Source organism: Schistocerca serialis, chromosome 5, assembly GCF_023864345.2.
Source record: "Schistocerca serialis cubense isolate TAMUIC-IGC-003099 chromosome 5, iqSchSeri2.2, whole genome shotgun sequence".
In the NCBI taxonomy this organism is placed as follows: Eukaryota; Metazoa; Arthropoda; class Insecta; order Orthoptera; family Acrididae; genus Schistocerca; species Schistocerca serialis.
Window position 1 is genome coordinate 624,431,250 of NC_064642.1, and position 24,260 is coordinate 624,455,509.

A 24,260-nucleotide genomic window follows, 5' to 3' on the forward strand; every position below is an offset into this window, starting at 1 on the left:
CCTATCCATTTCCCTTTTAAATTTTCCTACCTACCTGCCCGATTAAGGGATCTGACATTCCACACTCTGATCCGTAGAACGCCAGTTTTCTTTCTCCTGATAAGGACGTCCTCTTGAGTAGTTCCTGCCCGGAGATCCGAATGGAGGACTATTTTACCTCCGGAATATTTTACCCAAGAGGACGCCATCATCATTTAACTATACAGTATAATATATAACTTCAAAATTCAATTACTGGTTCACACAGTTAAAAATGAATGTGGTAATGAGTTTTAAGGAAAATTTACATAATAACACAAACATGGAATAACTTATTACATACAGACCTTACGACGTTTGATGCTAAATTCTCGAGAGCAGGCACGACAGGAAGTCGCTTCTTTGTCGGGTGCCCAGGTTGCATCCGGTGCACGCCCCAGTCCTGCTCCTACTGCTGCTTCTTCACGCAGTTCATCAAGTTGGAGCTTAGCACGCCGTAGTTCTCCTCCAATTTCTTCCAAAGCTAATTCATGTTCACGACACTGTTCCTGGAGTGAGTAATGCTCTTGTTGCAGAGCCATATGCTTCTGCAACAAGTAATGTACCAAATATGTCATTTCCATACTGTTTTCCTAACTTCTGAGGGTTTCAGCTACTATAAAATCAAAATGAAATTAAGTAAAATTAATTAACAATGCATGACAATCAAAATTGTCAATATAATATGAAAACAGAAGCAAAAATACATAACATGAACAGCTTGCAGTTAATTTCCTCAACAAATACAGAAAAAAAGCATACAACTGTAACTCATTTTTGTAGAACCTGTTTGTCCTTCAGATTTGCCATATAGTCTGGAAGTACAGTAAATAAATCCTTTCAGGTCATTCCGGATATTAGTGCTAGCCTACTTTTCTTAAAAGAAATGAAAAAAGTAGGATATGGGTTGATCTTTCCATATAGATGAAATCAAAGCACTACATGATGATAACCTGATAACTAATATACCTATTACGTCAGTCACTTAATACAATAATTATATTCAATAGGCAACAAAATGTAACCACAAACATCAAATGTTTGGGGAGGAAATAACAGACCACTGATATATGAAGTCTTACAATGGAAGCAACAGAAACCGACTTCAATTATTTTTTAAAATTAATTATGCTTCTCTGAAAGCTGATTTCTATTTCATGACGACCAGACTAACTAGACACATTATATGTGATTCATATTTTTAAGTCATACTTTAAAGGCAACATTTCAATACACTTTTGAAGAAGGTGGGGAGTGGTACCAAAATTTTAGTATACACAATATTCAGTGGCAAGATGTAACTGTTTTCTATCAAACATTCACATCAATTACATTAAACAGAAACTTCTGCATACAACTACTGTTGCTTTTATTACATTTTAGTGCTGACAGTCTTATTTTATTTCATTTCATTTCAAACACCTTGTGTGTTAGGAACAGTATGGTATAGCGCTTAAGTCAGTTTCAACTGCTTGTCAATCTCTGTTGGCTATTGGAGAAGACTGAGAGAGTGAATTAATGACTCTTGATCCATATACAATAAATATAATCAATTCTTCAGTCACATACCCATTTTCAGAGACAGAGACTTTCACAATCTCTATGGAAAATTCACTCATCTCTTCCCGATCACCAAAATGAACCACATGCAGACCATTCTCTAGCTAAGACCTACACTTATATACACCAACATGAGTGAAAGCACTCTCTGCTTTGATAAGATGTGGCTAGGGCTCAAACCTTGATCCTTGCCTTTCACAGACAATGTTATCAATTATGTGTAATTGGTAGTGCCGTATCTGTGGAATGCATGGATAAATATAAATGGCTCTGAGCACTATGGGACTTAACATCTGTGGTCATCAGTCCCCTAGAACTTAGAACTACTTAAACCTAACTAACCTAAGGACATCACATAACACCCAGTCATCACGAGGCAGAGAAAATCCCTGACCCCGGCGGGAATCGAACCCGGGAACCCGGGCGTGGGAAGCAAGAACGCTACCGCACGACCACGAGCTGCGGACGGAATGCATGGGCCCAGGTTTAAATCTCAACCCAGCATACACTTATAACTTACCACATACAATGAGTAAAGATCTGTTAAAATCAAACATCACTAATTTCATGCAGCCAGCTGGAATCTTCAACCCTTAAATCTAGATAAACATACTATTTACCAATTTCCATTTGAATTAATAGGGAGCCACATTTTCATTCCTTATGAGTGATAAGATCTTACTGAAAAACTTCGTTCTAGAAATATAATAAAGGAACAAGGAATACTGAAGTTTAATCCCCTGTCGGTGTCAAGGACATTGGACACAATCTTGGACTGAGGAACAACAGGGAAGAAAATTGGCCATGACTTTCAAAGGAATCTGCATGATTGGATGGAGATCTGAACCACCATCTTCCTGACTTCAAGCCCAGTGTCTTACCACATTGCCACCTTGCCCAGTCCACAAATACAGAACCCCACACTGAGGCTTAAACAAGAGCACACATAGTTATTTTTATGTATTGTGTTGTGATTGCCCGACTGGAAATGATATCAGGATGTTCATTTTAACTGAAGACACTACACATCAGATCAAAAAAGGTTATAATTCCAATTTGTTTGTCTCAGAGGGGGACATCCCATGACATCACACTCGATCGCCATCCCCACCCAGTGCCTGGGTTCCGGGTGCAACTTTGAAATCTTCAATGGGAACCCCCATTTTTTATTGCAGATTACGACTGTATGGAAAAATCTACAAATGTTCTGTCTGGAGCATTTTCTTCATTTCACCACAGATGGCTCTGTAACCGGAGAAATAGTAATGGATACACAATTGTAATTCATGACATGCTACTCCACAGCCCTTGAATATCCAATGGCACATGGGACCCTACCTCCATGCTGTAAGGGTAGGACAGGTCAGTATTTCCTAAAACCCCATTCACAACATCGTACACCTGCAACATATCGAACGGAGGACTACTCAGTGTGCCACCGTAGCCATGTAGTGAACTATGACGTATCACAACATGCAGTGCACTGTGACTGGAGCTCACATATTGTGCAACATGGAACAGGTATCAGCTATAAATATTACAATACTTGTGCAATGTTTAGCACCTGCACATCTAATTATAATTTGAAGAACAGATGTGCAAGTGGACAGTAAATGATGCAACTACAGAAGAAAAAATTGAAATGATCTGGATTTACACAAAACGTAGGAGAAATGTTGAGGCTACTGTTGCCTTTTATGCTGAGCATTTTCCAGAGAAAACACACTCTCATTCATTCTTTTACAAGGTTCTGTGTGAATGAGTATGTCTGATAGCAGTGTACAGACCAGCAAAAGAGCACAAAGCAAACATGTTACAGGTGAAGCTAATGAACTAGTTGTACTAGTAGCAGTGCACCATGACCCACAGATAAGTACCCACCAATTACACCAATATTCTGGTACATTTGTAGGTGATATTGTTACAATACAGCATCGTCGTAAGTGTCATTCATACCAAGTGTCACTGCATCACGAACTTTATGGCGCCAGTTTCCATAACCGGGTAGTGTTTTGTGAATGGACACATCAACAAATGCAAACAACCCTCCACATTCTTTGCCGAGGTACTGTTTTCCAATAGGTCTACCTTCACAAATCATGGTCGCATTAACTGGCATAATATGCATTACTGGAGTGTAGACAAACCCCACTGGTTACAGTAAGTTGACCATCAATGTCCTTAGTCAGTTGATGTATGGTGTGGTATCACGGGGAAAAACTCACTGGTCCGTATTTTATTGATGGCACGTTGAATAGACGCAAATATTGAATGTTTTTGGAACAGGAACTACTGGTACTACAGCAGGATGTTGCCCGGGACATAACAATGTATTTAGTTGTAGCACGACGGTTGCCCAGTGCATTATGCAAATGAAGTATGGGTGGTATTAAACTGTGTTTATACTAGTCGGAGGATCGCCAGACGTGACCCTATTATTTGACCCGTAGGTCACTGAATTTGATATCACCTGATTTCTTTCTGTGGGTATATTCAAAAGGTAAGCTGTATCAACAAGTGGAAACAGGCCTTGAAGACATGGCCGACTGCATCAGAAATGCTTGTGCTGACATTTCCGCATATATGCTTCTGTCCTGTGTACAGTCATTTGGAAAGTGGATCACTAAATGTTTTGAAGTTGGTGGTAACTGCATTTGAAAACTTACTCAAACTGGAAAAGTAGAGTAGTGTTTGCCTCGAGTCATGGCCACAGTTGTGTGTCAAGAAGTCCCCCATTCGTTATGTTGGAGGAATACAATGTTGTGAATATGGATGTGGGATCCTATGTGCCATTGGATATTCAAGGGCCATAGAGTAGCCCTAAATTATGGTTATGTACACATTAATATTCCTCTGATTAGAGTGTCATCTATGATAAAACAAAGAAAATGCTTCAGACAAAACATACGTCGATTCTGCTGAAGAATTGTAATTTGTACAAAAAATCTGAACACATCATCATTAGAAATAATGCATGAAAGTGAACCAATATGTGAAACAGAATATTATACATTTTTATAAGTTTATACTGATAAGAACTTGAATTGGCTGTCACACATAACAGATCTTAGCTGACTTCTTCAATTTTCAGTCACTAAGGTTTATGGCATCATATTCTGTGGTAGCTTATAACTGAGGAAAAAAAATTGCACAGAAGTGGGTAATAAACATGACATGTATTGTCAAATCTAGAACCTCTTGTAGGCAGTTCTTTAAATAGTTCTGCATACTGATAACAGCCTCACAATACATCATAATTTGCTTATAGGAAAGTTCATAAATAAAATACACGGTGGAGAAATTACTTTCCTTTATTCAGCACACCATGTGGTGTGGCGTGGCACAGAAATAAATTAAGTATTCAGTCACAAAACTCATTGACCACCTACCCAAAGATACACTATGTGATCAAAAGTATCTGGACACCTGGCTGAAAATTACTTACAAGTTCATGGCACCCTCCATCGGTAATGCTGGAATTCAATATGGTGTTGGAAGGTTTCTTGAGGAGTGGCAGCCCATTCTCCACGGAGTGCTGCACTGAGGAGAGGTATTGATGTTGGCCAGTGAGGCTTGGCATGAAGTAGGCATTCCAAAACATCTCAAAAGTGTTTTATAGGAGGGATGTTATTGTCGTGTAACCACTCCGCCACAGGCCATTATGAACAGGTGCTCGATCATGCTGAAAGATGCAACTGCCATCCCCAAATTGCTTTTCAACAGTGGGAAGCAAGAAGGTGCTTAAAACATCAATGTAGGCATGTGTTGTGATAGTGCCATGCAAACAATAAGAGGTGCAAGGCCCCTCCATGAAAAACATGACCACACTATAACACCACCGGCTCTGAATTTAACTGTTGGCACTACACGCAATGGAGATGACGTCCATCGGGCAATTGCCGTATCCACATCCTGCCATCGGATCGGCACATTGTGTACTGTGATTTGTCACTCCACACAACATTTCTCCACTGTTCAGTCATCCAATGTTTACTGTCCTTACACCAAGTGAGGCATCATTTGGCATTTACGGGCATGATATGTGGCTTATGAGCAGTTGCTCAACTATGAAATTCAAATTTTCTCACCTCTCGCCTAACTGTCATAGTACTCGCAGTGGATCCTGACACAGTTTGGAATTACTGCGTGTTGGTCTGGATAGACGTCTGCCTATTACACATTACGACCCTCTTCAACCGTCTGTGGTCTCTGTCAGTCAACAGTACGCTTTTGTGCTGTACTTGTCCCTTCACGTTTCCACTTCATTATCACGTCGAAAACAGTGGCCCTAAGGATGTTTCGGAGCATGGAAATCTTGCGTACAGACGTGTGACACAAGTGGCACCCAATCACCTCGCCACATTCAAAGTCCGTGAATTCTGCGGAGTTCCTGGCTATATGTTGACAGCACAATGCACCTAATATGAAAAATGTATGTTTTTGGGGGTGCCCAGATACTTTTGATTACGTAATAGTGTATTAAGAACTTAATAGAATGAAGTTAAAATCTCAGTGAAAAATATGGCACGTGCATGTGCCATATTTTTCACTAATACAGTAAGACTAACTTGTTCTACATCACAGAGAGAAGGTACAATTATGGTCCATTGAAGAACTTTACATGCAAATCACTCATCAACCAACTTACAAGAAACATTGTTAAGAAGTAAATGCACTGAGAATCAGGAGTGTGTGAATTCCAAGATCTTTGAGAAGGCCTTGCATACTTTACATGTGTTCTTCATATCTTTTTGGCTGGATAAGACACACTTAAGTTTATCTGAATTGTTTCTGAATTGTTCTTCAGAGAGAACAGTGACATGAAGTATGTAAAATTGTTCATTTTACTCTCTACTTTCAGTTATAAAGTAAGATCCTATCTATGCAAGGGTGATGTCAGTAACGCTTCAATATTTCAGTTTCCCTAAGTAAAATTTTAAAGTTCACGCAATCAAAGTCCTTGCTAAAGTCATCACAGGACAGTTAAACATATCGAACTTTAGCTGTAGAGATTCATTTACAAAAGCCAAACTAAATAGCAGTTAGTAGGTTCTACTATGAAGAAATGAGGCAGTATTCTACTGTAAACAGAACTCTCAAAACTTTTCAAAAATTGAAAGAAGTGAAATTTGCCTCCGACTATGGATAGTAAGCTTGTATCAATTTGATTTGAGTTTGCTGTTCTACAACCGTGCTATTGTTTTGTGAAATGCACATCCCATGTGTGTTTTCTGTTGATAATGGGTGAGACTGCTGGCAATATTTTGAGAAACCATGAGACACCATCCCTGAGTGGTCCATTAACATCCCCATACTCATCAGTAACACTGTCTGACTTGAGTCTCCTTTTAAAACCATACCCCAGGCTGCAACCACTAACAGTTGATCTATTTGGCTTTTTAAGTTGAGTTAGTTTAGGTTTTTTGCATGTTCCATGCTTGACGTCAACAATTTCAAAAACGCTAAAGTCACAATTCATGGAAACACCTACACTGATCTGGTAACAAGACGCGTGCATCAGATATAAATGATATATAAACTGTGAAAACAAACAAGCTATTGCCCTTAATGCTCACACACATGGAAACTAGTGAAAGTGGCCAATTACATCCAGATTCAGCCCAACATTAACAACCCAGGACAAGTATAGAGACCACAGGTGGACGTTCCATTACCTTGTATTCAAACTAATTTTAAAAATGCTTTACCTGATAATGTATGCAGGAGTAATTTCATTTTGCATTTGCACATTGGAGATCGGTCTGAAGAATTGATCAGTAAGCTTTACGATATTCAAATTATTCTGTTAGAAAATATGAGACAGTCATTGAAGTTAGGATGTCTAAATGAACATTGGCTTAAAAATGAAAATACCAGTCTCCCCGGTAAACTTACAGCTAAAAGCTGACTGCCAGGTTTTGTAAACCTAATGGGTATGGTGGCTCTTGATACCAGTTCATTCCTTGGTAGACTATGAAATCAGACATATATTAGCATTCTAAATGAAGAATAGACATTTGAAAGTATTTGTATTAAACTTAAGAGTAAAAAATGTTAATCATCAGTTTACATCGCTTTTGCAGGCACTATATAAGCTCTGTATTCTAAGATAAATTTGAAATATAGTTACATAAATTAAAATCTAACAAAATGAATAAGAAACTAGATATACAAGTGCTGTTCAATAAAGAATGATCAAATTTTTTATGGTCATAATGTCTCATGCTAAAATTTAATCTTATGATATTCTGTTAGCTTAATGTGCAACAAACACACTGCAGTAGTTTCATTGCTGAGACTCCTGGTTCCCACCTCTTAGAGGCAGGCAAAGTCAGAAAAGTTCAGGATCGCCTACTGCTGCAATGGACGTAACCCGAGGAACAATATGCGGCTTTGAAAAATTCTGCTTTTGACTCAACAAATCTTCAGCTGAGGCCTATACAATGTTACAGGAGGTCTATGGAGAGTCTGTTCTTCCCTACAGCACAGCTCGAAGGTGATTAAAATGTTTCAGTTTCAAAGGAAGGTGGGGTGCTTCAGTTACTGCTTGAACAAAAGGATATGTGCGTACAGGTGTGCATGCAGTTTAAGTTGATGTTAGAGGAAAATTCAGAGTTTCTTTCAAATGTAATCACTGCTGATGAAACTTGGCTACATCATTTTGATCCTGAGAGCAAACAGTAAAGTTCACTGTGGAAATCTTCTTCATCACCAACCCCCAAAAAAGCAAAGTGGTTGCTTCTGCTGGGAAAGTTATGGTCATCTCATTCTTTGATATTCATGGAATGTTTTATCAGCATGTTGTACCTGAACATATCAGTAACTGGACAATACTACAGGGATGTCCTGAAAACATTGCAAGTCCATATCAGACGTAAAAGACCACATTTCCGTGAAGCAGGCTGGATGCTGCACCACTATAATGGGTGGCCACATATTGCCAATGTTGTTGCTGAATATCTTGCGAAAATCAACGAGAAATGCGTCCCTCACTCTCCCTTTAGTCCGGATTTAGCCCCATGTGACTTCCTTCTATTCCCTAACATGAAGAAATGCCTTCATGGGAGGTATTATCAATCATCAAAAGCAGTGGTGAAGGCTGCAGAGGCAATTTTGAAGGACCACTGAAAAAATGGTTTGCAGCATGTATTTGGCGACGCAGAAATGCTGGGACACGTGCATTGGACTCATGGTAGACTATTTTGAGTAGGACCATCAAAATTATGAGAATGAGTAAGGCCATGCTGTAAAAAAAAATTATGATCATTCTTTACTGAACAGCCATCGTATACGCTGACTTCAAAACAGGTGAAAGAACTGATGACAAATTTTCTTCACACTTAAAGAACTTGATAGCCACAAATGGGTTAAATCTAAATTTTTACCAGTGCACAAGAACTACAGCAATTGCTTCAACATTTATTTATAATATTGCAGGAAGTTACAATTACAGTGGAAAAGAAAAAATGGTACAAGCTTTAGGAGTTTCAGACCATGCAGCACTATTTGTATCACATCAAAATTAAATTCAGCCTGTGCAACAAAGAGATGTAAGCAAAATGTGAAGGTATTTATTAAAAAACAGCCTCATCACATGGTCAGTCAGCAATCACACTTCTACATCTACATCTACATCCATACTCTGCAAGCGACCTGACGGTGTGTGGCAGTGGGTACCTTGAGTATCTCTATCGGTTCTCCCTTCTATTCCAGTCTCGTATTGTTCGTGGAAAGAAAGATTGTCAGTATGCCTCTGTGTGGGCTCTAATCTCTCTGATTTTATCCTCATGGTCTCTTCGCGAGATATATGTAGGAGGGAGAAATATACTGCTTGACTCCTCGGTGAAGGTATGTTCTTCAAACTTCAACAAAAGGCCGTACCGAGCTACTGAGCATCTCTCCTGCAGAGTCTTCCACTGGAGTTTATCTATCATCTCCGTAACAATTTCGCAATTACTAATTGATCCTGCAATGAAGCATGCTGCTCTCCGTTGGATCTTCTCTATCTCTTCTATCAACCCTATCTGGGACGGATCCCACACTGCTGAGCAGTATTCAAGCAGTGGGCAAACGAGTGTACTGTAACCTACTTCCTTTGTTTTTGGACTGAATTTCCTTAGGATTATTCCAATGAATCTCAGTCTGGCATCTGCTTTACCGACGATTAATTTTATATGGTCATTCCATTTTAAATCACTCCTAATGCCTACTCCCAGATAATTTATGGAATTAACTGCTTCCAGTTGCTGACCTGCTATTTTGTAGCTAAATGATAATCTTTCTATGTATTCGCAGCACATTACACTTGTCTACATTGAGATTCAATTGCCATTCCCTGCACCATGCGTCAATTCATTGCAGATCCTCCTGCATTTCAGTACAATTTTCCATTGTTACAACCTCTCGATATACTACAGCATCATCCGCTAAAATATATATTGTGAATAGCAATGGTTCTAGGACACTCCCCTGCAGCACACCTGAAATCACTCTTACTTTGGAAGACTTCTCTCCACTGAGAATGACATTGTGTGTTTGGTTATCTAGGAACTCTTCAATCCAATCACACAATTGGTCTGATAGTCCATATGCTCTTACTTTGTTCATTAAATGACTGTGGGGAACTGTATCAAATGCCTTGCAGAAGCCAAGAAACACGGCATCTACCTGGGAACCCATGTCTATGGCCCTCTGAGTCTTGTGGACGAATAGTGCGAGCCAGGTTTCACACAATTGTCTTTTTCGAAACCCATGCTGATTTCTGCAGAGTAGGTTTCTAGTCTCCAGAAAAGTCGTTATACTTGAACATAATACGTGTTCCAAAATTCTACAACTGATCGACGTTAGAGATATAGGTCTATATTTCTGCACTTCAACAGATGACAACTAGAATAACTTTTCAACTGAATTCAAGAGTGTATTCAATGAAAGCTTCCCTTTCCCAACACTACAGACCGGTTCTCATAAATGTAGAGCATGGGTAACAAAAGGAATTAGTGAGTCTTGCACCATGAGCCCATTTCATTTTTATTAAAAAAGGGGCATTTTAAAAAGTTAAAAAAAATCCATGGGATAATTGAGGGGGAAAAAAGTGTCACAAATTGTACTGAGAAAATTTAATGAGCATAGTAATTTACCTTTGCATCAAGCACTAAGATGATCTCAGATGACTTTTTACAATTATTCTGCTGCACTGTCACCACACTTTTCACTCTTATGTATTTTACCAGGAAGTGCATTTTCATTTAACACCCATACGATATTTCTTTGTCATAATGTGATTCACAATGTCAGACATTCTGCTGTGCCCAACAGCAAAGTTTAATATGCACAATGTGCCATACAATTTTCTCCACTGGCTATGATAAAAGTAAACTCTCTTTCGGTAATGGTACAAGTAAACTCACTTTTTATATTGCTGTTAAAATTACACTTTCATTTTGGCATGATGAGACACTGAATATGAATTGATACTACCAACAGTGCAAAACATTTAACAGCAAATATTAAAGATTGTAGAGGAAATTTTACATGTGACACCACCTCGTGTATATACTTGCACAATGCACAGTAGATTGCAAATCAAACATCCGGTGGCATAATATAATTCAACCATGTGGCATCCCCAAATAAAAAAAAAGTACCAGGAAAAATAACATGAATGAACACCTTAGTCTAGCATTAGGAAGAGGAAACTGCAGTTGGAGGCAAAAGTTAAACAAAACCCAGAATTTCTTTTATGTATGACAACATAGTTAAATTAGCAAAGTGTACTGAAAACAATAGATCCATTTTCAATGCTTAAAACAAATCAAACACTGTTTGTTCTGTTGTAAGGAGTGAATCTGGCAATGAAACAAAGAAAAATTCCCCTATGAACAAATGATAAATGTACAGCTGTTACAGATCCCAGTACCATATGTAATTACATAAATTGTAATGAAATCATGAACTGCTCACCACCAAGTACAAAGCCTAGTATGACAAAGCCTAGTACGACAGAGAGAAATTGCTCAGGTTTCAATTTTTTCCATGTTTCAATCTCTAATATTACGTAAATCATAATGTCCCTAAAAATTTTAAACTCTGTGGTCAGGATCAGGTTTCCACTAGAATTATAAAAGTAGTCTGTCATAGTACTGCACATCCACTCTCAAAATGTCTTTTGCTGAGGAATGCTTCCCAGATTGAATAAAATATACTGAAATTCAGCCAATTGACAAAAAGGGCAACAAGATGAAATTCAAAATTATAGGCCTATCTCACTGTTACAACTTTTCAAAAAGTATTTGCATGTGATCAGAAAGAAAATAACAAATCATCCCACAGCATTACTTTACGCAATCAGTATGGTTTCAGGAATGACTGCAGCACAACCCACTCAATAAATGAATTGATCATAAAAGTTAGCAGATGTTTTGATGATAGAATGTGTGTATAAGGCACCTTTTGCGATCTTATCATAACTTTAGATACAGTACAGCATGGCCTACCTCTTCAAAAATTGACACATTATGGTTTTCAAGGAAAATCTTTTTACCGGACATCACTATACTTGGAAAACAGAAAAATGGGGCACTTGTTAACAACAATCACAATAAATTTATCTCTGGCTGGAAACACAAGGCTTCCACAAGATTCAATATTAGGGCCACTATTTTTATAGTGGGTCAATGATGTACCATGCCGGGTTCAGTTTGATACCATCCTCTATGTGGGGTGACACAACTGCAATAGCATGTTGTAAAAGTGATGAATACTTAATCTGTTGTATTATGCAGACACTTGGGGAAGTGGACACACGAATAAAAAATAACAACCTGAAATTAAACTTTGCAAAAGAAGAAATTATTTATTTCACCACAAAACAACCAGCACAATGTACAAGTGAAAGTTACAAGGTTGCCTACCCACAGACTAAAACTAGGTGAATGAACTCCATATTATATGGGCATTAAGTTTATAAATGAAGTGTGGAAGGGGAAGTATGACTGAAATCTAAAAAGTACTCCTGGACATCTGGAAAAAAATATCTGAAAAGTAAATGCTACTGTTATTTAGAAGATTTTTTGAATGGTAATCATGTACAATAGTATCTGTCTAAATAAGTAACACCATATGTACTATAATCATAGCTTATATTTTATGATAACCAAGTCCGTATGAAGAATTGTCAACATATGTATTATAAACTTCAATTAAGTTTACCAGCCTGTATGTAGTGTTAGAATTGACAAGTGCCTATGTCACAATCTCTTATTGGCTGAGGCATATTACGTGATGGTAAAAATTTGATTTGCAATATAATTGTGACTCCTATGTGTAAGAGTCAGTTTTAACACTGTAATGTACACATACACATTCACAGGGAAAGAAGTGGTGAAATGCTCACCAGTCACGCTGCTGTCTTAACCAACCTTTTTTTCCCTACTTATAGAGATGTGTACAACTGTGCGCTCTCTCTCTCTCTCTCTCTAAACACACACACACACACACACACACACACACACACACACACACACACACACAATATTATGACACATTAAGAAATCTTCTGTGATTTACAAGAAGGTGTTGAGCAAATTTGATTTCATTTTGTGTTAATTTTACTATCTGTTAAATTTCTTACAACAATGAGTGACCAAAGATTACTTTACATGTTGTGCTGCACTAGCTGCATCCACAGTCTTTTATTCTTAATATTATGTACTCTCTATATTTGACATATCTTGCACGGTAATGGTTAATTTGTAGTATGTTGGTTTGGTCACTCTTAATTTTATACTGCAATTTTATTAATTTTATTTCTCAACAACTGCATTATACACTGAATATTTTTCTTTTATTGTTTGCTCTGTACCAGGCCTAGCTCTATGACAGATACGTATACTGAGGTGTCTTATTGCGGGTCACATGGCAGTCTGTTGGCCAGTCTTTCTGTATCCATGGCATGCAGTGGGCTGGGCACTTACATGGTAGGCTACTTCTGAGGCTCACAAATTGACACTCCTCAGTAATTATGTCTTCATTTACTTTCTTAGGAGTATGCCACACATTGAGCTGTTTGCAGTTGGTTCATAGATTACATTAGTCTGGCAATGAGTGACTATTTGTTGATTCATCCGTATTTTTTTGGTTAGGCCTTGTCTATCCTATGTGGTACTGGTTGACTCAAAGACCTTTTTCATGCCTCACCTGCACAGGATCTCATATTCCACTTTATAAATTTGCTGGACTGTTTACATGACTTGTATATTTTCTCGTACGCAACCAAGGTATTACTGATGTTCATCTATTTGTAACTAATTTTATATAGTAGCCATCTTGGTTTCTTTTGTTTTTGGTGACCTCTGAAGATGGTATTTAATCCTCAAACCCTGGCTGTGCGCAATTTCATCCAAATAAGGGATCTGTCACGCACAGTTGAAGCAGATTTATTCACGATGAAAAACAAATATATAAGTTTACAAATTTTGAAGTTTCTTTACATGAAGAGGTAGTCACGTCACACCTAAAAGAGGCACTCATAACATCTACCTCTGGGCTGGAGCTTCTAGCAGAACTGCAGCTCAAGCTCAGCACAATACCTGGCTATACACTGAATCCGGAAGGAAGATACATACTGCCCCAATTTACTTCTCACACCAATGCAAAGTTGAGTTACATAGACTAGTGTCAGTGGCACTGATAAACTGCTGTTTAAACTAACAATATAACTGCTACTCACCATATAGTGGAGATGCTGAGATGCACATATGCACAACAAAAATACTGTTAAAAAGCGAGCTTTTGGTCTACAAGGTTTTCGTCAAAAATAGACAACACACGCACACACCCACACCCAAGCATGCACATGCACACACGCAGGCACATGCACAGACACACCCATGCGCGCACGAACGCGTGCGCGCGCACGCACGCGCGCGCGCACCCACACACACACACACACACACACACACACACACACACACACACACACACACACACACACACACACGTACGTCTCTAGCTGCTGAGGCCAGACTGCGAGCAGCAGTGCACGATAGGAGAGGTAGCTGGGTGGTGGAGATAACAAGGAAGCTGGGGCACGGAGGGGGATGGATAGCAGGGTAGGGGAGGGGTGTGGTAAAGTGGTGCTTGTGGGAGTGCACAGGGACGAGATGGAGATAGATGGAGAATTGGGAGAGGGCAGAGTAGTGGAAAAGAAGTAAAAAGACTGTGGGTATGTTGGTGGAATAGAGGGCTGTGTAGTGCTGGAATGGGAACAGGAAAGGGGCTAGATGGGTAAAGACTATGACTAACGAAGGTTGAGGCCAGGAGGGTTATAGGAACATAGAATATATAGCAGGTAGAGTTCGCATTTGCGCAATTTGGGAAAGCTGATGTTGGTGGGAAGGATCTAGATGGCACAGACTGTGAAGCAGTCATTGAACGTCATGTTGGGCAACATGTTCAGCAATGGGGTGGTCCGATTGTCTCTTGGCCACAGTTTGTCAGTGGCCATTCATGTTGACAGACAGATTATTGGTTGTCATGCCCATGTAGAGTGCAGCACAGTGGTTGTAGCTTAGCTTGTAGATTACATGACTGGTTTCACAGGTACCCCTGCCTTTGATGGTATAGATGATGCTTATAACCAGACTGGAGTAGGTGGCGGTGGGAGGATGTATGAAACAGGTCTTGCATCTAGGTCTATTCCAGGGATATGAGCCAAGAGGCCAGAATTTCCCATTGTGGTTGGTTACTGTGCCCCCACTGAGACAATCTCTGCTCTCATAGACCAACACCTTCACCCATTACCAGAAACCAACCCTCCTATATAAAGGATACCAACCATTTCTTCCACCAACTCTCCACAGTTCCTGTTCCCTTACCACATGGTACCCTGCATGCCACCTCCCTTTACACTAACATCCCTGATGACCATGACCTTACCACTATTGAACACTGCCTTTCCCAATGCCCAACGAATTCCAAACTTACACAACCTCCTTCCTAGTCACCATGACCAACTATATCCTCAATCAAAATTACTTTTCCTCTGCAGGCATTACATAGAAACAAATCTAGGGTATGGCTATGGGCACCTGCATGGCACCATCCTATGCCAGCCAACTTATTCATGAGCAATCTACGGGAATGCTTCCTACAATCCCAGTATCCCAAACCCCTCACCTGGTTCAGTGTCACTGATGACCCCTTTGTGAGCTGGACTGAGGGTAAGGACACCTTAGCCACATTCCTCCAGAACCTCAACACCTTGTCTCCCATTCACTTAACCTGGTCCTACTCTACCCAACAAACCATATTCCTCAATGTTGGCCTCCACATCAAAAATGGCTATGTCAGTACCTCCATCTAAACACCAGCAATACCTCCACTTTGACAGCTGCACCCACTCCACACCAAAAAGTCTCTTCCATACATCCTAGCCACCTGTGGCCGTTACATCTGCAGATGAGTGGTCCCTCCCAAAATATACTGAGAGTCTCAATGAGGCCTTTACTGATAGTAAACATTGTACAAAAACAAATCTACTGTGCCTTATCTCTCCAGTCACTCACCACCTCCCAAAGTCCCACCGTCCTGCCACAGAGGAGCATCCCCCTCATGACTCAGTACCACCCAGGACTGGAGCAAGTTCTCCACCAGGGTTTTGAGTACCTCTTCTCGTGCTCTGAAATGAGGAATGTCTTACCCACTATCCTTCCCACCCCTCCCACAGTGGTATTCCACTGCTCAATAAACCTACACAATATCCTCCCATCCCTGCACAATCCCTGCTCCAAACTCCTGCCTTATGGCTCATATCCCTGTAATAGATCTAGATGCAAGATCTGTCCCACACACCCTCCCACCACAACCTACTCCAGTCTGATCACAAGCATCACCTACCCCATCAAAGGCAGAGCTACCTGAGAAACCAGTCATGTGATTTACAAGCTAAGCTGCAATCACAGTGCTGCATTCTACATGGCTGGCAACCAACAAGCTGTCTGTCCGCATGAAAGGTCGCCGACAAATTGTGGCCAAGAAACAGCTGGACCACCTCATTGCTGAGCATGCCGCTCAACACATGCTGGCTGTGTGTGTGTGTGTGTGTGTGTGTGTGTGTGTCTATATATATATATATATATATATATATATATCTAAAAACAAAGATGATGTGACTTACCAAATGAAAGTGCTGGCAGGTCGACAGACACACAAACAAACACAAACATACACACAAAATTCAAGCTTTCGCAACAAACTGTTGCCTCATCAGGAAAGAGGGAAGGAGAGGGAAAGACGAAAGGATGTGGGTTTTAAGGGAGAGGGGTAAGGAGTCATTCCAATCCTGGGAGCGGAAAGACTTACCTTAGGGGGAAAAAAGGACGGATATACACTCGCGCGCACACACACACACACACACACACACACACACACACACACACACACACACACAAGCAGACATTCAATTTATAGAAGTTCCAACTCCCTAATTTACTAAATTTCTGGTATTTATTCAATTGTAATCTGCAGTTAACAACAAAGCAATTACAGTTACTGCCTGAATCTGCTCCTGGACATCAATTTATGGTTTAAAATTTGGATTTGAAATGCCTGCCTTGCCATTATACAACCTAGCTAAAACCTTTGGCTATCTCAGTTGCTATTCCATGTGTTCTGCCTCACCCAAGGATTTATGATGAAAGGTAACAAAGTTTTAATTCTCTGTCACATGAACCACGTGACAATGTCCCAGCTATTTGGCGAGTAGTCTCATTTCCTCCTAAATTATCCACAGGACCAACCCCATGTCAGACATAGAAGCTACATCCCAATCCTCCTCAGCAGTTCTCACTCAGAGGTCCAAATGGGGGACTATTTTACCCAAGAACGTTCATGTACTCAGTAAAAGTACCACATTAAGTTTCCCCTTGCACGTTTGTTTGCAATACTACCACTGGATGGCCATGGTCCCTGTTGTTACAAGACCAGGTCAATCACCCCGACTGTTGCCCCTGCAATTACTGAAAATGCTGATGTCCCTCTTTAGGAATCATATGTTAGTCTCGGCCACCCACAGAAACCTCTCAAATGTGGTTGCAGCTATGCTATGGTTACGTGTATTGTTGAGGCATGCTACTAATTATTTTCTATGACTACAGAACACCTGAATATGTCATTTATCTCTCAGTAGTATCATGGGACTGGTTAGATTGCAGTACCTGGATATTAGCTGATTAAAAGAGGCAACAAGCAAAGGTTCATCAAACTGAAAAGTATGACCAACTGAAGCTCTCAAACACTGTAAAAAGATACATCATGTTTAATTTCATGGAAAATACTCTAGACAATGAAGTGCTCTCAGAGTCAGAGAAGGGGCGAAGCACTACAGTGATGCTGTTTAAGAAATTAGGGTGGTTACCTGCCACAGTCTGGTTCATTCTCCAGGAAGAAATGTTGTCAAGTTCGTAAGGATATCATCATTTTATATGCAACACACAGAAAGGCACTATCATTCCCTCACACACCAAATGTAGGGTCATATTATTTGATGATTCTGCATACCACCGATTAAATAACAATCTGGCTGGGAGGATTCAGAGGAAGACCTAGGCCCTCCTCAAGAGGAATCTACTTGAACCCATTGCCAGTAAGAGTTTGTATCAGCAGGCTGCTTTTCCAGCAAGACAACAATGGCATATAGAAGATCCATAAGGATGGGGTTCCTCTTTGCACCACTGTAAGAACATCGTAGTACTCAATTATTTTGTAGCTAAATGTCTAAAATCAAACAAAATAACTGTCCAGGAGAAAATTATGATACAGCTGTGGTCTCAAAAATTGGTGGAAATGTACTACAGTGGTGTTTCTCGTATCACATACAGAAGTCACAGTGAACATCTGCAAGGTATGTTTGGAGATATTCTCTATTAATTAATTTATGTCTTTCCACTTTGTGTATTTCAGTTGTCATGCAGTTGCAGTTTGAAATCGTGGGAATTCTGTGTAGCTTAATAAGATAGGATGAGGAAGTTTAGGCATGAGTGATTAGTGGGTTAATAGAGAGTCCAAAGATTAAGTGTTTTGTATCAAGTCAGCCATACGATTCTTTTCAGGTGTGTAATATATTTTGATCTATTGCCAATGCCTTGAAATGCAGCCTCAAGTCATTACTACACTGTGGTGTTTAAACTGACTTTTGAGATACAGGTATGTTATGGTTACTTATTCACAAAAGATTTGACTATCTGTAATACCTATATAAATTTCAAATGTTGTTTTACTATGACATGTCAATATTATGCCACATATGCTTTTTAGAGTTGAGATCATCATTATAATCATCATGAACAGTTTTCAAGAAATTGGTGGATCGGTTTCTTCTATCCTCCAGCCAACACTCTGCCACCAACCTGTTCCAGTCCTTTCCTTTTCTCCAAATATGATCTTTTGCTTTTATGCCTCAATTCATCCATTCTGTCATATGTTCTCTTAAAATGTCAATATCACTTAAATCCATTGAGTCCATCACATCCTTCAAGGCAAGTCCTTTCCCATTTCCCTCAGCTCTTATCTGTCCAACCTTGTTACTCTCCTCTCTGCTACAGTGGAATTTCATTTCACATGCCTGTATCTGGCTTTAATAACTTTTCTTCACAGTCCAGGTTTCAAAAGCAAAGGTTAGGACATGCCCATAGTAAAATCAATATACAATATTATTCTCTCTACCTTTATCCCCCCACCAAGCTCCCGAAACTTCTCAGAAATTTGACTGCTTGCCCCCCCCCCCCCCCCCCTCCCCTGCCCCTCTCTCTCTCTCAATGGCTTCCTCTTTTTTCAATTTGTTTTCAGTACACTTCCAAAAGATTTCAGGTTGTCACCATTTTCTGGTTGTACTCCTGCCAGGAAGAGTCTTTGAGTAGTCCTCTCCCTCTTACTGGTTATAATCAAGAATTCACTATTCATCGTATCATCGTATTTAATTTTGTACCCTACAATACCAACCCCTCTGCCAATGCACCTAACTGCAGCTGAACTTTATCTTTCTTATTACTTCAGATTACTACGTCATCACAGCAAAGGCTGTTACCCTGTCATTATCTTCAGCTTTTCCTGGCATCTTACGCATTATATCATTCATGACTGTTTTAAACCCCTTCTCTGCTGTATCCAATCAACTGCCTCATCTCCAATTTCAGCGTACCTTTTATTTCCATGTTACAATTCTATCACCATGTCAACTGTATCTTTTTGTAGACCTGGAGTCTCTTTATTGCTTCCCGTACCTTACTGTCGCACACACTGCCGTATGCTTTCCCTAGATTCCAGAAGACCACCTTACCTTTACACATAATGTGCCTCTTGCAGATGCCTTACAGCAAACAAAGTCTGTTGTTGTTGACCTCAGCCTAAACCAAGCTTTAGCACAAGGTGTACAACTTTGCTTCCACCATTTGCCGATTGATGGCGACAACAGTAAGTAGTGATCGAAAGAAACAGATCGCAGATGTCAGGGAATTAGCTTGGACCTCGGTAAACATAACCTCATTCAAACATTAGTTGATTTGTGTCTGCATCATAAAGTTGTTCTTGATTGAAAATGTCAGTTTACGAGCCTAATTCTCGTCATTTGTGGGAGGTGTTACGGTTTTGTTTCAATATGAAGAAAACAGTGGCTGAGTCTCACAAATGCTCTCAAGTACATATGGTAAGGACGCTACTAGTGAAAGAACATATCGTGAGTGGTTTCAATGCTTCAAGAACAGTGATTTTAATGTTGTACACTGGCATAGTGGTGGAAGAGAGAATGTTTTCAAAGATGGAGAATTGGAGACATTGCTGAGTGAAGACTCATGTCAAACTCAGAAGAATTGGCACCATTAATGGAAATGACACAGCAAGCCATTTTAGAATGTCTCAAGGCTATGGGCATGATTCAGAAAGAAGGAACTTGGGTCCCGTGTGAGCTGAAACCAAGAGACGTTGGACAGTGTTTGTGTGTTTTTGAACAGTCGCTTCAGAGGCAAAAACGGAAGGGATTTCTGCATTGCACTATGATCGGGGATGAAAAATTGGTTCATCTCGATAACCCAAAAAAATCATGTGGATATCTTGATCATGCTTCCACGTCGGCAGCCAAACCTAATATTCACGGCTCCAAGATCATGCTCTGCATTTGGTGGGACCAGCTCAGCATCATGTTCTATGAGGTGTTAAAACCAAGTGAAACAATCACAGGTGCTCATTATTGAATGTAATTAACGCGTTTGAGCAGAGCATTAAAAGACAAATGGCTGAAATACAGCGAGAAGCACGACAAAGTGCTTTTGCAGCATGACAACACTCGACCCCACGTTGCAAAAAGAGGTCAAAACATATTTGGAAACATTAAAATGGGAAGTCCTACCCCACCCGCCGTATTCTCCAGACATTGCTCCCTCTGACTATCACCTGTTTAGATCAACGGTGCATAGCCTGGCTGACCGACACTTCCGATCTCATGAAGAAGTCAATTCAAAATATGAACAATTTTTTCGATGCAGGATTTGTACACTGCCAGAAAGATGGGAGAAAGTAGTGGCCAGTGATGGAAAATACTCTGAATGATACATGTGTAACCAGTTTGTTTTATAAACGCCTCAAATGTTGGGGAAAAAAATGGTGGAAGCCAAGTTGTACACCTTGTAGCTTCTTCATTTTCTTCTCAGTTTGATCTCTTTTTCTCTTCCCTAAAATTTTCTCAAACAGTGGCACGATAGGGGCACTCCTCTATACTTAAATTCTCTCTCATTTCGTATCTAGAAGACAATGATGATCATTGCTTTTCTCTAGTCTTCTATAGTTGACTTCCCCCTGTAACCTACCCTCCTCATGTGCTATAGTTCCCACTTCTCTTCAACTCCAGCTGCTACCTTTCCTCATTTTGTACTGTCTATTGTTCACTATGCTTTTACCCAAGGCAAATTCTTTCCAGTTTCTCCTCCCTGGTTGTCATCTATCTCTTCAATGGGCCTCTCCCTCCTCAGCTATCCAATTTATGTTCTTGTCTTCTTACACTATATGTATGCATTTTTACATCTATTTCTTCCTCTCCTATGCTAGTATAAGCCTGGCTTGCTTCTTGTTGGTACTGTATTCATCAACCGTATCTTGTGTCTTTTGCTCAAACTATATCAGCTGTGCTGATTCAATTGCGAGTTATTGTCTCTGCCATTATTATACCATTCAAGAACATAGTGATTTAAAATACTTATCTTCAATTTTTATGTCACAAAAATTCATTAACTTATAAGAAATGTTTTGCCAACTTTTAAGTTCACAAGCTGCTAACATAGGCTACACAGTTTGGAATTTCTATGTATCTGAGGGAACTGAAGGGTCTGTGAAATATATTATTTTATATTATTTATATTATTTTATATACTCACTATATTGTTAAACATGTTTAAATGCATGTTCATGGCTAATTTTATTTTTTTCCCTTATCCTCGTTCTAATATCAATAACAGAAGCAATGTAAGCTCCCGTATCCTCCACTCGCCAACTATCGGATGATCATAGGCAAATAACAACCATATGATAAGGATAGAGGGGACACTGAGTCACAGACAGGCACAATGAAAAAGCCTGCTGCACTTTTAAGCTTTTTGACAAAAAAGCCCTTCTTCCAAAAAAACAACCACAGACACATTCACACAAGCACAGCTCATACACACAGGGCCATGTCTCTGGGTTGGTTGGCTGGATGGTTAATTTTGGGGATGGGAACTAACAGCAAGGTCATCAATCCCATCGGGTTGAGGAAGGATTTAGAGGGAAGTTACCCGGACCCTTTCAAAGGAATCAGCCCCGAATTTGCCTGAAGAGATTTAGGAAAATCACAGAAAACCTAAATCAGGATGGCCAGATTCGGGTTTGAACCTTCATCCTCCTGAATGTGAGGCCAGTGTACTAACCACCGTGCCACTTCGCTCGGTCTGTCTCCGGGGGCTTGCACCCAAGAAACCAGAGATGGTGCCCATGTGTGTAGAGCTGTGCTTTGTGTGTGTGTTTTCTATTCAGAAAGATGGGTGACAGGCATTATTTGTTCAAAAGCTTAAATGTGGAGCCGTCTTTTTCACTGTGACTGTGTTGGACTAAACATTTCCTCTATGTGATGAGCAACAACTTGCCCTTTTCATTTTGTCTTCATACAACAAATAATTTTTTAAGTTACAGTTGTAATTACTAGGGTTTTCACGAGATTACTTGAAAAGAAATGGGACCTGGATTTACTATCATGCTAAATAGAAAGATTGATGTGACAGAAAAATAAAAATAAATTTTGATCTAATAAAAGCAACTCAGAAACACTCATCTATCTGTGTACTTTGAATGAATTTCAAAATTTTACACCATTATTTGAAACTTTTTGGTAAGAAAAAATAATATCTACAACAAAAAAGAAAAACAAATCATTCTAAGAGATTGTTGTTGTTCGTAAATTTGTGGTATTCAACCATAAGATTACCAGTCTCTTTGCTTTAAAAGGAAACCTCAAGATAATAAGTGAAACCATAGAAATGAGAACAGAAACTCTTAGCTGAAATACTAATAAGTATTTAAAAAAAAAAAAAAAGATCTGAGTGAAGTGAGAAATGTAGTTAATACTTACAGAAGCAACAGCTCTCAGCTGTGCAAGTTCCTGATTCAATTGCGAGATCTTATCTCTGTCCTTAACCATAGTTTCTTGAAGAGATGTTCGCCATTCCCTTTCAATTTTTAGATCTCCTTCAACACTCATTGTCTTAACGTCCTTCTCCATTAGCTGCTGTCCCAGTTTACGCAGGGATTCTTCAGCACTGTTTTTCTCTTGTTCAGTCCTCTTCATGCTGTCATAAGCCAATAAAGCCATTTTGGAATAGGGGCATAACACAGGATAAATTAGGAACAGGGTTCTCAAAATAAAATAAAAAATTACTTCCAAGTAATAAAAAAATTAAATTCAGAAACAAACAGGTGGTGCAGGTAATAAAAGCATACTTTGCTGTGTGATAATGGCAAACCATCAAAACAGATAAACCACAAATCAAACAGGGGATAATAAAAACAGGCATATAACTGCAGAGGAAAAATATTTTCATGCAATATATTGTTCAATAACTTCAAGTCAAAGTTTGTTGTGAATAAATATTTTATTCCTCATTAATTTTACAAGCTTAAGCATATTCTTTCTATTGTAGATAAAGATTTTTTTTAATTTATTAATTTCACACATTATAGTGCAAAAACAAACATGCAAACATCAGTCAGTCAATGTCACTTGACACTGTATACACAAAATGTTACAACTGTCAATTTACTTTGTGGCACCTGTGATGAAGGTTTGCCAACATATCCAACAGAATGTAATCAAGTTGATCTCTAAATTTCTCACTTTTACAATGCAGATCATCTGCACAATTACAGACAAGAAAAAGTTCTGGCTATGCTAATTAATGCTTTTTAACACAGCCTTTGTCCCTCCTTGTGTCCATTTTCAGTTAACAAATATAACAACAGAGAAACAAACAACAGACTTAACTATTTAAAGCTTTTAAAATAGATCTTTTGAATACTACAAAATATATTAGTAGCACAAAGTAATTATTTATTCATGTGTACAGAAATAATGTGCAGAACTAAAATAACTTAAAACTATAAATACCAAA

General features: G+C 39.3%; 1 protein-coding gene across 3 annotated transcripts in view; it reads right to left on the reverse strand.

Annotated features, from left to right (window-relative positions):
- The window catches only part of LOC126482372 (RUN and FYVE domain-containing protein 2), a 149,915-nt gene that overhangs the window by 15,189 nt on the left and 110,466 nt on the right, over positions 1-24,260 (reverse strand). For all 3 annotated transcript variants that reach the window (XM_050106461.1, XM_050106464.1, XM_050106463.1), the window contains 2 exons: positions 23,225-23,441; positions 327-566 (listed from right to left, as the gene is read on the reverse strand). In XM_050106461.1, coding sequence (XP_049962418.1) covers positions 327-566; positions 23,225-23,441 — 457 coding nt within the window. The remainder of the gene's footprint in view (positions 1-326; positions 567-23,224; positions 23,442-24,260) is intronic.